General features: G+C 38.7%; 4 protein-coding genes across 4 annotated transcripts; all 4 read right to left on the reverse strand.

The window, feature by feature from the left end:
- Positions 1 to 102: 102 nt before the first annotated feature.
- Positions 103 to 1,416, reverse strand: LOC113291525 (UDP-glycosyltransferase 91C1-like). Its single transcript, XM_026541049.1, has 3 exons — positions 1,302 to 1,416; positions 707 to 1,189; positions 103 to 575 (listed from the first exon to the last, which is right to left on the reverse strand). The coding sequence occupies exons 1-3, from the start codon at positions 1,414 to 1,416 to the stop codon at positions 103 to 105; spliced, it is 1,071 nt and encodes a 356-aa protein (XP_026396834.1).
- Positions 1,417 to 2,650: 1,234 nt separating this feature from the next.
- On the reverse strand, positions 2,651 to 4,102 carry LOC113291526 (putative UDP-rhamnose:rhamnosyltransferase 1). The gene has a single exon (XM_026541051.1). The coding sequence runs from the start codon at positions 4,100 to 4,102 to the stop codon at positions 2,651 to 2,653; it is 1,452 nt and encodes a 483-aa protein (XP_026396836.1).
- Positions 4,103 to 5,161: 1,059 nt separating this feature from the next.
- Positions 5,162 to 7,561, reverse strand: LOC113289412 (putative UDP-rhamnose:rhamnosyltransferase 1). The gene is made up of 2 exons (XM_026538662.1): positions 7,462 to 7,561; positions 5,162 to 7,366 (listed from the first exon to the last, which is right to left on the reverse strand). The coding sequence occupies exon 2, from the start codon at positions 6,758 to 6,760 to the stop codon at positions 5,354 to 5,356; it is 1,407 nt and encodes a 468-aa protein (XP_026394447.1). The 5' UTR covers positions 6,761 to 7,366; positions 7,462 to 7,561; the 3' UTR covers positions 5,162 to 5,353.
- Positions 7,562 to 7,754: 193 nt separating this feature from the next.
- On the reverse strand, positions 7,755 to 13,592 carry LOC113289411 (pentatricopeptide repeat-containing protein At5g65560). The gene is given in 4 exon segments (XM_026538661.1): positions 7,755 to 8,366; positions 9,496 to 9,644; positions 10,214 to 12,623; positions 12,625 to 13,592. Coding segments are annotated over 2 exon segments (2,805 nt in total). The 5' UTR covers positions 13,309 to 13,592; the 3' UTR covers positions 7,755 to 8,366; positions 9,496 to 9,644; positions 10,214 to 10,502.
- Positions 13,593 to 13,929: the final 337 nt, after the last annotated feature.

Here is a 13,929-nt window from a genome sequence, read left to right on the forward strand (position 1 = left end):
AAGAGTAGAAGAAATACAGCTCCTAATCTGTGTGTTCTCTAAGGTACTGAACAAAACAATTTAAATATGTATCATTCAGTTCCGCATTCCCCAACGTTTCTGTCATCTCCTTGGCCTTGTTTCTAAACGATCCATCAAGTTCAAGGTACTTCCCCTTCTTTTTCCACCATGGCCTACTGATTTACTAGAAAACGATCCATCAAGTTCATTTCTTGGTATTTCTAATCCAACTTGTTTCCCTCCAAGCAATCTGGCGTTCAAACCTTGATCATTCAACATAGGTAACAAAATCAAAACTCTTCGAAAGGCTAGACCTTCTATAACCGAGTTATAACCACAGTGAGTCAAGAATCCACCAACACTAGGATGATGCAGTATCTTCACCTGTGGCAGCCACGTCATATAAACCACACCACGGTCCCTGGTTCGATCTTCAAATCCTAATGGTAACAAATCGGAGCAACTGGCCGACCCAGTCAATGGCTTCCTTAGTACCCACAAGAAAGGTAGCCCGGAAGATTCCAATCCAATAGCTAACTCGTTCACTTGTTCTTCACTCGGTGCCGCTTCCGTTGCTAATGCAACATAAATTACTGACATTCCTCTAGATGCTTATCCTCCCTTAATGGAGGAAGAAATCCTAACGGAATCACTGGTTTTTTATAAAACTGGTTAAGTAGAGTCAACCACTCCGATTCAAACTCACCAGAACTTCTTACTGCAATAAACTTACTGTCCCTTATTACCATCCCGAATCTACGTGTATCTGGAACAGCTTCGTACTTATCATCATCATCATCATTATGATGATCAGGCTCCGGTGGTGGAGCACCCTTGAAGTATTGTACTACTTCATGATGGTGGTACTTGATATCAGAAGGAAATGGAATCCACTCAGGAGAAGTACACAAATCCACTGGGCTCAAAATTCTATTTCTCTTTTCATCAAGTAACACTTCTGGCGGTCCTAAGAAAGCCATTGATGAAGCAGTGAAAACAGCAAAATACACACAAGGGATACCCAGTTTTTCTGAAACTTTTGGTAACCAATAAGAAGCAAAATCATGGATGATAAAATCTGGTTTAGAATTTTCAAGAAACTTAGTAAGATATAACTCTAATCCATCAAAAGCCTTTTTCAGAAACTGAGTTTTTTCAATTGGGATGTCAGTTGATGATTCAGCATGTTCTGGTAAGTTTTGATCATGATTTAATGGAAGAGAAACTAAATTTATCAGTGAAGATAGTTCTTGTGGGATTTTTGGAATTCTTCGGTGTTGAGACAAATGAAATTTGAATACGTTTTTTAGCTAAGGATTTAGCGAGATGGAAAAAGGGTGTTAGATGACCTATTGCTAGCCATGGAAACATAACTATATGAAGCTTCTTTTCAAGCTCTGGTTTTTGTTGATCCATGGCTGATTTACACACTTGAAAGATTGGGCAGATTTTACCTTGTATATTCAGAGGCTTATACGTACATTTAAATAGGATCCCCTTCTGGATAAAAGTTGATTATATTATCAACAATTTAACTTTACATAAAATAAAAGCTTTCTCCTTTAAGAATTTTATCAAGAAACTGAGTATATAGAATATCCTTCTATACTTATCGAGTCATCACTCATCATGGATTGGTTAATAAAGATATTCGTGTTATTTGATGATTATAAAATGAAAACGAAAACGACTTAGTTAAACACTAGTGCTTGTATATTGGGGTAATTAGAAAATAGATGATGAACAATCAAGATAATAATAAATCAACATGAATTTTGTTTTCATCGTTTGTTTTGACTATCTAACAAACTGCCGGCAGCAGAGTAGTCTATGTATTGTAGTCGATATTTTGCCCCAGAAAACACACCACAAAATCCCAGTAAAAAGTTCCGGAAAACATCTTAGGCTGTGAATCTTTAGTTGTTTGGAGAGAGGTGTACATGGTTGCATCAAATTTTGAGTAAGTTGTGTTTGTAAAACACAAATGAACAGCCGCCGAGCTAAAAACTAGACCAAGGGGAAGCAAAACTTTATTAGGGGAGCAAGAAAGCAAAATTAGGCTTATAAAAGATTTTGGGCTTGAAAAATTAGGCTTGAAAGTCCAATGAGGAGGGGTGGCAACTGCACACCCTTGTTGCTCATTGAATCCGCCAATGCAAATGAAACTTTGTTTTCCTTACACAAAATTGGTCGATTAAACCAATAACAATAATTTCTGATAAAATTTGATACTGTTTAAATGGATAAAAATGTAAAAATAGTCAGGTAAGAGTTTCATCCTACCCATTTTTAAATTTTTTTTCTTATTTTTAATTTACATCAGGATGCATCCAGTTTCATCCTCACTATTTTTTAAGTTTAAACCAGAATGAATCCAGTTTCATCTTTGCTATTTTTTTGGTGTCCATTTCACCCATAATAATTTTTACTCGTCCATTAAAACTATGTTTTAAAAATATTTGGACAAATGTCCCATTTACAGGTTTCGTTATGGCTCTCCATCTTTGGATTCCAATTTATATTCTGAGAATGACAAGAACACAAAGTTACAATTAATGACTCACGTATCTGATATCAAGAAAAAGTTGATCAAATCTAGGCACCTTTCCACCTTGCAAAATGGCCACTATATGCATGCACTCACCACTAACTAATTTTTAACTAATTTGTCCCGTTTGTGCTCCTTGAGATACTGAGAAAATCTCTCCACATACCCATCGTGCAATGACTTATTGCCAAAAACTTGTCTCATTTCTTTAACTTTGGCTCTGTACATTTCTCCTTCTTCATCCACCATTACAGTCCTTAACGACTTCGCAACTGCCTCCCTTGTGAAAGACCCATCTTCTTCATCCCGTTCAATCTCTAATCCTACCTGTTTCCAAACCAAAGTTCTTGCATTCAGTGCTTGATCATTTATAACTGGCAATAGAATTAAAGGGCATCCAAATTCAAGTGCTTCAATAACTGAACTCCATCCACAATGAGTCATGAAACCTCCCAGTGATGGGTGTCCCAATATCCTCATTTGAGGTGCCCAGCTGAAGCACATAAATCCTTTTCCTTTTGTTCTCTCTTCAAACCCTTTTGGTAACATACTTGAAGGATCGTCGTTTGATCCAGTTGGTTTTCTTAGTACCCAAAAGAATGGTATATTAGATAACTCTAAACCAAGAGCTAACTCTGATGTTTCTTCTTTACTCAGTGCTGCTTCAGTTCCCAGTGCTATATAAACCACTGATTTTTGCTCGTGTTTGTCGAGCCACTCCCTCATCCTCATCCACTCTTCATGTTTGTCATCTTCGTCATTCACATCTGGTGATGGAGGAGGGAGTAAGCCTACTGGGACGATTGGTTTTTCGAAAAGCTTTTCAAGAAGACCCACATGCTCGGATTCAAATTCCATGCAACTCCGAATAGCCACGACTTCGGAGCCTTGTATGGTACATGCAAAGCGACGTCCGTCGGAGACTCCTGACACGTTTATTTGAATACTGCCGAAAACTTTACGTATTTCATGCATTCGAAAAGCCAAATTAGTAGGAAAGGGGATCCAACTGGGAGTAGCAGTGAAATCCTCCAGCGTTTTCCTATTCCTACTGACAGAATCATCTATATCACTCTCCGTATGACGCGATGGAGGCCCGAAGAAACAGTTGACGGACGCATTGAATATGCTAAAGAAGCAACAAGGAATATCTAGCCTTGACGCGACGGGTGGCAACCAGTGAGGAGCAAAGTCGTAAATAATCCAATCCGGTCTTGAAGTTTCAAGGAAGATAGATACCGGACCTTCCAGACTGTCGTAAGCTTTCTTCAAATATGGAACTTCGTCTAGAGGAAGGTCGATTGTGGCCTCTGCTTGGTCGCGTAAGTTTTCGTCTTTAGCTAATGGAATAGAAATGAAGTTGATGAAAGGAGAAGACGATTGATTCTTAACGAGTCTTTGGATATTTCGAGGAGTAGAGATAAAAGAGATACGATGACCCATTTTAGCCAAGGATTTTGAGAGCTCAAGAAATGGTATTAAATGACCAAAAGCTAACCAAGGAACCATAACAATATGAAGCGGATGATCTTCATCTTGATTTTTGGTTGCCATGGGTGATTTGAGAAACAGACGGTCGAGAGTTGAGGCGAGAGACTAAGTCTGGGTTAGATTATATAGGACCGGACTTGTTGATTATGTCACTGCTGAGATCAAATCATTAACTTGTCCCCGATAACTTAGATTCAGATTGGAAACACAAGTACGTAGGTGGTGCTGATATAATAATTGAAGAGAGAGAGAGAGAGGAAGATATGGTCAATTTTGGGTTCCATTCAAGCTTTTAACCCATTTAATAAAGCCTTAATAAGATTCGGGTTGCTTAAAACATAGACAGAGAGATTGATGAGCGGTGACTAATTATGTATAGAAAATTGTACTTCTAGAAACTGGCACGACTAATATTTGTCATCACATGCAAACCATGATTTGATATTTCCAAATGGATGGACGGGGGATAACAAGGTAGCCATGATTAATTTAAAGAGACAAGCATCTAGTGCAGTTTTCCTTACTTTTTCCTTGGTGTAATACGTTAGTACTTAACTTCAGAGTCGGACTTTGACGTTATTCCAACAGAAATTGTAAAAAGGGGTGAAAACAACCAAAGGTGGTAAACTCCAATTACCTTTTTGGTGCTGGAACTCTGTCTTTTTTACAACTGTTCCTTTCTACTTCAGCTGTAGGAGGACTACGGCCGCAAAACTTGACATAACTACGAAGTCTAACAACTCGAGGAGACGTCACTGACGGCCTTATTGCCACATATCAGCTCACCTCAAGCTGAAATTGATTATGGATCAGAACAATTTAGCAGATTCTACAACATGTCACGTCACCGTGCGGCCCTTGTTAGATGCACAATAGTTGAGCATGAAAACCTGAACGCTCTAAGTCTTTTTCTTCCAGTTTTTAGGCTATCACTATCAGTACCAAAAATCTTTTTCAGCAACTCTGGCTCGGGCAAAATGAGAACCACAGTACATGAAGAATAATCTTTTGTGTATAATTTTCTTCTAGCAGTATAAACCTAACGTCCCTTTCTCCAAAAACAAATAAATAAATAATAGGTGAAGAACAAACATAAAACTTCTTAGAAGAAAAATACCCATTGTTATACAAACAGAAAATTTACGGAACAACCAAAAGAACAAACTAGTACATGTCGCATGACCTATCACTTTTTATTTATTTCACAGAAGAAAAAGGCTACAACCACTCACATTGGCCCAAGGCCACCTAAACACAAGGACCACAACAGTCACCACTGATATTTCTAGGGAAGAAACAATCAACCTTTTTCCATTAGCTAGTTTGCTGACGTTTATTTTCCTTGAGATAGTGCGAAAATCTCTCCACATATCCATCATTTAGTAACTTATTTCCAAACACTTGTTTCAGTTCTCTAGCTCTGACTCTGTATTTTTCCCCGTCTTCATCTGCCATTACTCTCCTCAACGCCTTTGCAATTGACTCTCTGGTAAAAGACCCATCTTCTTCCTTTCTCTCTACCTCTAATCCCATCTCTTTCCATGCCAAAAATCTTGCAACTAGTGGCTGATCACATGCCATTGGCAACAAAATCAAAGGACAACCAACCCCAAGTGCTTCAATTACTGAACTCCAACCACAGTGATTCAACGAACCTCCAACTGATGGGTGTCCTAATATCCTCATTTGAGGTGCCCAACTGAAGCACATGAATCCATTTCCTCTTGTTCTCTCTTCAAACCCTTCCGGCAACGTACTTGGAGGGTCCCTTAGTACCCAAAAGAATCGTAGCTTTGACAACTCTAAACCAAGAGCTAACTCGGTTATTTCTTCTCGACTAAATGCTGCTTCAGTTCCCAGTGCTATATAAACCACTGATGCTTGCTCTTGTCTGTCAAGCCACTCTTTCATCCTCCCCCACGCTTCATGATTCTCATCTTCCGGTGACGGAGGTGGAGGGAGTAAGCCTACGGGAATGACTTGTTTCTTAAAAAGATTTTCAAAGAGACCCAAGAACTCGGATTCTACTTCCATACAACTTCTAATAGCCATGATTTCACAACCATTTATGGCACTTGAGATGCGATGGCCGTCGGTAACGCCTGACAGTTTTATCTCAACGGTACCGAAAACTTTACCAAACTCATAGTTTCGAAAGGCCAAGTTAGATGGAAAAGGAATCCAACTGGGAGGAACAGTTAAATCCCTTGGCTTCTTTGTACCACTTGAATCATCTTCACCACTCTCCCAAAAACTGGACGGAGGCCCAAAGAAACAGTTGACGGATGCGTTGAATGTGGTAAAGAAGCAACAGGGAATCTCAAGCCTTGACGCAATGGCAGGCAACCAATAAGGAGCGAAGTCGTAAATTATCCAATCAGGTCTTGATGTTTCAAGGAAACTAGATACAGGACCTTCTAGGCCATCGTAAGCTCTCTTTAGGTAGGGTACTTCTTCGGCAGGGAGGTCAATAGTGGCCTCTGCTTGGTCGTGTAAGTTATCGTCTTTAGGCAATGGTAAAGAGACAAAGCTGATGAGGCTTGAAGAAGATAGGTTGGATGAGAGATTTGGAAGGAGTCTTTGAATGTTTCGCGGGGTGGAGATGAAAGATATGCGATGACCCATGTTAGCTAAGGACTTGGAGAGCTCCAGAAATGGATTTAAATGACCAAAAGCTAACCATGGAACCATAACAATATGGAGTTGATCTTGAGAAGCCATGTTGGTTTATTATAGTTCAGATAAACTCTGACACGGAGAGATACCAATCAGATCAGAGACTTGAAACCAGATTGCTCCAGAGGAATGACTGTAACGTGTTACTCTCTCTAACTCTGTCTTGCTTCGTTGGTTGTGGTGCATGAGAGTATGAATTGCTAAGAGTATATACAGGACGAGGTTTGTCGATTGGTGCTTGGGTAACTCCTCATCCAGCAAGGCTCTTTAAAACAGTACTCTAGGTTTGTTGTTGAAAGGAGAGGTAGGTAGCATCTACCAATTTCATGTGATGCAACAGTTAAATTGCTGCACAATTTTTTATGGAATATGCAACAATGCCCTCCTGATACTCATTTCTTAGCGAAGGCAGTTTAGTGGGTGAGCAGTCAACGGGTATTCTTTCCGGAATCCTGGGACGGAAGTCTTGACCAGTTTTGAATCTCTAGCAGGAAGGAAATTTATCAAGTACCGCAACTCAGAAATTGTGAGATGAACAAGGCTGATTTGTCTTGGCACGACAACATACAATTCTCAAACCAAGCTAAAAGGATTAAGGTAAGGGCTTACTATCAGTGAAATTCGCAGTACTGACGACAACGATTGCTCATTCTGCAGACAGGGACATCAAAATCAAATCAAGGTCTATGATTTGAACAAGACATAATGTATCCATGTAATGCAAACACCAGAAGTAATTATTATACCTGATTTAGCAAAATAATCTTCATAATGAGTTCCCGCTGTGCAACTACGATAAAGCTAGCTTCACGCGCTGGACCTATCCAAGTAGAATGTTTAGGCCGGTTCCTATGGAGACTAGCTAATCAAGAGAAATACCATGTAGGTGGAGTGGCAAATGGTTTCCGCCACTATGGTAAAACCCGTGCAGCGATCGAGCGATTTGAAAGTCGGTCGCTGAGTAAAACATTAAAGTAACTAAAGTTTGTCCCCACCAAATAAAATATTCCCATAAAATAATGCAGAAAATGGTTGAGTAGTCTTAGGAGTCGGACTTTATTAATTAAATACCCAAAAGTGTTACTGAGCAACAGACACTACATCGCTAGCGATGTACATTAGGTCGCCCGGTCAACTCTAGATAACGTGGTCGACACTATACCGCTCAGTAAAGATTAGATCTGGCATGGTTAAGTGTCAAATTTGTCACTTTGCCATGTTTATAGTGGGTGCAAATATGGAACTTTGCCATGCCCATAGGAACCGGCCTTATAATCCACGTGAAAACCCATCTCCACCATGCAACCAACCACAAAATAATTACAAAAATTCCTGCTATTTAAAGGCAGCAAAATTACCACCCTAAATCAGGCAAGACAGGAACAAAATTGCTTAAGAAAAACTATACAATTATCCAAGTGACTCTGATTGGAAAAAGAATTCCCCTGCTGTCTGCACTCCATGCTAGCCGTTTATTCAAGGATCTCCCAAGTAAATAATAGATTTAAGAAACCCGTGAAAAATTCCCATAGAGTGTACAAAAACAATCTTGCTACTATCACACACTAAATTCTGCCATTAGGTCCATGATTCACTTTCTTTAAAAGACATAATACGCCCAGCAGCTCTGATGTGCGACCCTGGGAAGTTTCTGACAGGAAAAGAGTACATTTATTAATAAAAGATTATTTTAAAGTGAGACTTTCTTTTTTTGGGTAAAGTATCCATCTCACCTGCATCTGAAACTAACAGATCACTGTTAAAAATTACAGCAAATAAAACTATACAAGCTTTGCACTCAAGAACTGTGAAACAGAAAACATGCTACAAATGCCAACCGCAAAAATATGAGAACATCCATACGATAATGCAACGTAGAAAGAGCATAATAAAAACAATCATTTGATGGAAAATTTTGAAGCTTATGAGTTGGGTTAGCAATTGTAAAGTAGAAAACATCTTACTGAAGGCAATCACAGAAGAATAAAAACATGTGGAGAAATTAATGTGAAGTAGAGATAGCATAAATAAACATGAATAGGACCAACAACTCAGAGTCTAATTTCTATAGATGGATTTGAAACCAATTTGAACATGAATGACAAATACTTGAGACTGGACAATTCCACTTTTCATGGAGCGACAACTAAATCTAACAATTGATTTTTCAGTCACTGAGTAGAATGTGTAGGCTTTTTTGTGCTTTAGCAACAAATCTTAATTAGCTTAAGTTTAACCAATACGTAGTAATCCATGAGGTATTCTTATTCCAGTATGAAGTGTTTCTCCAAACATGATGAAGAGTTTGGAGGACACAAGACAAGGACTCTACTCTAGCTCCTTGCGTAAAATAAGCTTACTTCATCTGTTAAACATGAGGAAATAGAAGTAGAAATCCCAGTCAGAATTTTGTAGTGTACTACCAATAATCTGGTTTGTTTTATGTTGATTAAGTTGTAGAACATGTCGAGTTTAGTTCTTAAGAAAAAATCAGAATAAAACTATATTGTAAAATCACGTCCATGAATAAATGAAGTTAAGGAGCTGAATGCCTTACACACTGTACATCAAGGATGATAAATGTATACTTCCACATCAGCATAAAATGTATAACTTAATAAATATTCCCTCTGTTTCAGAAAGGTAGGCTTGTTTGATGTGTAATTTGTCCATGAAACAAGACTATCTTTTTGACAAAGAGGGGGTATAGTGAATGTACGAAATGTTGTCTGTTCACTGCCTGAAGGATAACAAAATGCTTTTATAGGGAGCTCTCTTACCTCATTCAGCTGCATCTCAGTGAGTACTAGTGACCCATGGATATTGCGGTCTTGCTGGCTAGACATCTACACATAAGTCTTTGGTCTTAGTACCACAATAAACTAAACCCATCTGTACCATTAGTATCAAGGCGAATATCTGCCTCACCCTGAAAATCATTAAGCAAAAACTATAAGCCAAAAACGAAAACACACAAGAACGTAGCAAACATCCAGTACTACTTGGCACCTCTTTAAAAGCCTCGAAGATAATAGTTAAAGTAATCATTGCTATAACGATAAACAAGTACAAAAGATATGAATACAACGAGGAAATTATTTCCAGCCAACCTTCTAGCAACTAGAACCTAATTACAGACATTTGTCAATACTGCTACTGGACTCTTTCAATCTCTCAGAACATTTTTCATATATGTTTTTGAACAATATTCACCAACATAGACCACCACCAGCAACTTCCCACAGCAGGTTATAGACAAGTAAGGTTTAAATGTATATCCACCTGAACGAATACGTAAGTAACTATCTTAAACAAGAGGACAAAACGCTTTGGCTACGTATGGGATCAAAATGAGAGATGCATTTTTTTCACCCATAGTAGAAAGACAATGAACTATTGCTTCCAAAACGACAGAATAACACATTTTATTCTCTTCGTGGAAAGAAAAAAGTATAACTGCAAAAGAATATTATTTGCAAAAGGTAAATTGTCACTCACCTTGATGATCAGTAATGCATTGATAAATAGTTACAGGTATAGTTGCAAACCAGCCATCTGAAACTTCCAGCCGTCTTCAAACATGGGAGCATGTTATCCCAAATTCCCAATAACTTGAAGCAGCTTTCTCATCATTGATGTGTTGATATCACCGACTTTTGTAGGAGGAGGCGGGCATTGAAGTGGTGCAGCCATAAGGATCTCTCCCAGATCCACTGCTTCACCTCCATCAGCTTGGACCATGACAGCAGATACCAGGCCAGTATAAACAAATAACCACTGTTGATCGTTATATGATGACCCCGTCAGGAAGGCCCTCAACCAACATTGAATAAGTCTGATTGTTAGGCTGGCGACCCTTTTCCTCCATAATGTCTAAGAGTTTAGAACATCTATCAGCATGACCCTTCTTATGTAAGCCGTCAACAAGAATCGTCCATGCTACTTCATCCTTATGATAATCACCTCGGAGAAGACGAGAGAAAACCTCTTCAGCCTCCTCAACATTTCCTTCATCATATAGCCCACAAACAACTACCTTGTAAGATTCTAAAGGTGGAAGATGACCACACGAAACCATATTATCAAGCAGGGTTGATGCTTCAGTGTACATTCCCAACTTGCAGCAGCAACCGACAAGAGAGGTGTAGATATCCTCATTTGGAAGTAACCCTATTTCATTCATATAAAAGGCCAAATTTTTGGCCTCCTCCAACCTCCCCCCTTGGCAAAACCCAGCGATGAGGGAATCATAGGTGTCAATATTGGGGGTACAACCATGTTCAACCATTTTCTTCAAAAACCGCAATGTAGTCTCAGTATCAAGTATCTTCCAAACATTAGAAATATCCATAGAAGAAGAACTAGCAGCCGCCAAAACAAGACCACCATCTTTGTTGCTTCTTTCCTTAACCCGTGTATCATTTATGAAATGCTTCAGTAAAGCAGAATAGGTAGCCACAGATGGCCTACACCTGGCACTAAACATCCTCTTTAGAACAACAAAAGCACCATCTATAGATCCCAAATTTCCATACCCATTTATCAATACATTGTAAGTAACCACATCTGGTAAAACTCCTTTGTTGATCATTTTAACCATCATGTCTTCTGCTTTTCGTAACTTCCCTTGGATGCAATACGTATGAATAAACACTGTATAAGTACAAACATCAGGCTGAATTCCTGAGGAAAGCATACGCTCAAAGATTATTAGAGCTTCTTCATCAGAATGGCCATTTTTCAACAGTTCGTCGATGAGATTTGTATGTGTAAATATTGTAGGCTCCAGCCCTTTCTCTATCATCTCTTCCACTAACATAGCTGCTTTATGAATTTGTTTTTCTTTGCACAACCCATTTATCAATGCATTGTAAGTATGCGAGTTTGGCAAACAATTCTCAGTAATCATTTCCTCGAGCAACGAAGAGGCAATATCGATCTTTCCCGCTTTGCAATGCCCATCTATCAACGCAGTGAATATAGCTTCATTTGCCTTTGTGCCTTTATCTTTAACAGATCGAAAAAAGGCATATCCTTTTTCTACCTTCCCTTCTTTGAAAAGAGTGTCTATTAACATCGAATAAGTCCACTGATCAGGTTCCGAATCATCCTCAGACATCAACATTAGCAACCTAAAAGCATTATCAAAATAACCCGCCCTGCACTGTCCCTGGATTAACGAATTGTATGTGATGGAACTAGGAGACATGCAGCGCTCACGCATCTTACTGAAAAGCGCCATTGCCTTGTGCACCTGTTTTTCCTTACAAAGCCCATTTATTAACTCATTGCAAGTGCGTGTCTCTGGGTTACATCCATTTGATTCCATCAAGCTCCAAAGGGTAAATGCATTATCCATTTTCCCCTCCTTGCAATACCCATCAATTAGAGCATTGTAGGTAGGCACGCCAATGACCAAACCTTTCTCAGACATCTCATTAAACAACTTATGCGCATCTTCAAGCTTTTTCTCTTTACATAGGCAGTCAATGAGAGTGGTATATGTGTGATGATTTGGATGACAACCTTTTTCTCCCATCTCTCTAAACAAATTAAAAGCTTCTGACCTCCGACCCAAGCGACAAAGTGCATCTATGAGAATTGTATACGTATGAACAGTTGGATGACAGCCATCATCTGGCATTTGACGAAACAATTCAAAAGCTTCGTCAATATGCCCATATTTACCCAGCCCATGGATGAGAGTATCATATACGGCCTCGCTTCTACGACCACCCTTCTCCGGAATCTGCTTGAACATCATACGAGCATTACCTAAATCTTTATTCCTACAGTATCCTAATATCAGAGATGTATATGTAAATGTTTCTGGTGTTACACCTGCTCGTAACATCTTACTGAGATACAACCTAGCCTCCATGACCTTTCCTACCTTGCAATACACATTTAATCATTGTATTGAACGTATAATTATTTGGAGATATCTTATCAATCAACATATCTATGAAAACAGCCTCCATTTCATCAATCAAATTAAACTTAGCTAACCCCATTAACAGATGGTTATAACATCTAAGACTAAGGGTAAACCTTTTCTTTTCACTATATTTCTTCATCCTCCTAACCTCATCAGAAACAAACAGCATTTCTTCCGCGGATCCACACGACTTGATCATCAAATCTCTAACACTCTTGGCATCACTAAACAAACCAGCACGAATAAGTAGAACTAATAGACATGAATAAGATTTCACATCGTGTTTATATCTATGTTTTTTGGATTCAATCCAATTAAAAAAACCTAGAGCAGTTCTAGCATCAAGATTGAGATTATTGAGTACATTACAAACATGTAATGGAGTAATTGATGGAACCAATTTGAGCAAAGACGGGTTTTTATCCCAATTTTTTGAATGAGAAATTATATCAAATACTTGATTACATAAACCAACTGATTCTGAATCTAGGGAGTTACCAACCGGAGTGATTGACGATGATGATTTAGCAGTAGTAGTGTATTTTGACAGACGATTGAAAATATTAAGTATACTGTTAATGTTACCTGGTTTATCCTTACTAATAACCCAAGATTTTATCCGGCATCGAAAAATGTTGATGAAGAATCCATTCATCGATTAGAGGATGAATGAGTGTACTTGTAAATATAAAACAGATAATCAGGTTAACCGCTCCATTGATGGTGCATTGGTTTGGGTTGATGAGGCAAACCTCAGTTCATCCTCCCTCAATGAGGGAACATAAATAGGCTGATTAAAGGTATTAGGGTTTTGCATAAAGAGGAAGTTGAGCACGATGATTCGGATCTTCTATCTTGTGCGTACTGCGCATAGTCGTATACCGCAATCGTCGTTCGACCAGCATATGACAACTAAATCGCCGTCCTAGGGCGCACACCGATGACTGACCCAAGTGGTATGCGTCACAATTACTAACTGCACGTAATCATGAACCCGTTAGTATGAATGTCATGATTCTGAATGTAAATTTTTTATTTTTTATTAAACATGATAATTTATTGATGTTGTGATGAAATTATGCCGCTACATTGTACCTAAATAATCGGCCTTTATAATGGCTGACTTTTCGGACGAATTTATACGGGATACATTATATCCAAAAAGTCGGCCATTACATAGGGATGTTTTATGATCTCAAATTGTTGTTGATAGATTTTCTAGTACGTCGTCGTCCGTTTCTTTGTTTACCAATCTGTCTGCTGTTTGATTTTCTGC

This window comes from Papaver somniferum, chromosome 6 (genome assembly GCF_003573695.1).
Source record: "Papaver somniferum cultivar HN1 chromosome 6, ASM357369v1, whole genome shotgun sequence".
In the NCBI taxonomy this organism is placed as follows: Eukaryota; Viridiplantae; Streptophyta; class Magnoliopsida; order Ranunculales; family Papaveraceae; genus Papaver; species Papaver somniferum.

Bases quoted from the DNA above. Each gene is read 5' to 3' on its own strand.
- LOC113291525 (XM_026541049.1), bottom strand. From the start codon at position 1,416: ATGGATCAACAAAAACCAGAGCTTGAAAAGAAGCTTCATATAGTTATG. The intron at 1,190-1,301 runs GTATTCAAATTT...AAAACTTACCAG, and splicing joins TAAATCCTTAGCTAAAAAAC to AACATGCTGAATCATCAACT. The intron at 576-706 runs GTGAGTTTGAAT...ATGTTGCATTAG, and splicing joins TATTGCAGTAAGAAGTTCTG to CAACGGAAGCGGCACCGAGT.
- LOC113291526 (XM_026541051.1), bottom strand. From the start codon at position 4,102: ATGGCAACCAAAAATCAAGATGAAGATCATCCGCTTCATATTGTTATG.
- LOC113289412 (XM_026538662.1), bottom strand. From the start codon at position 6,760: ATGGCTTCTCAAGATCAACTCCATATTGTTATGGTTCCATGGTTAGCT.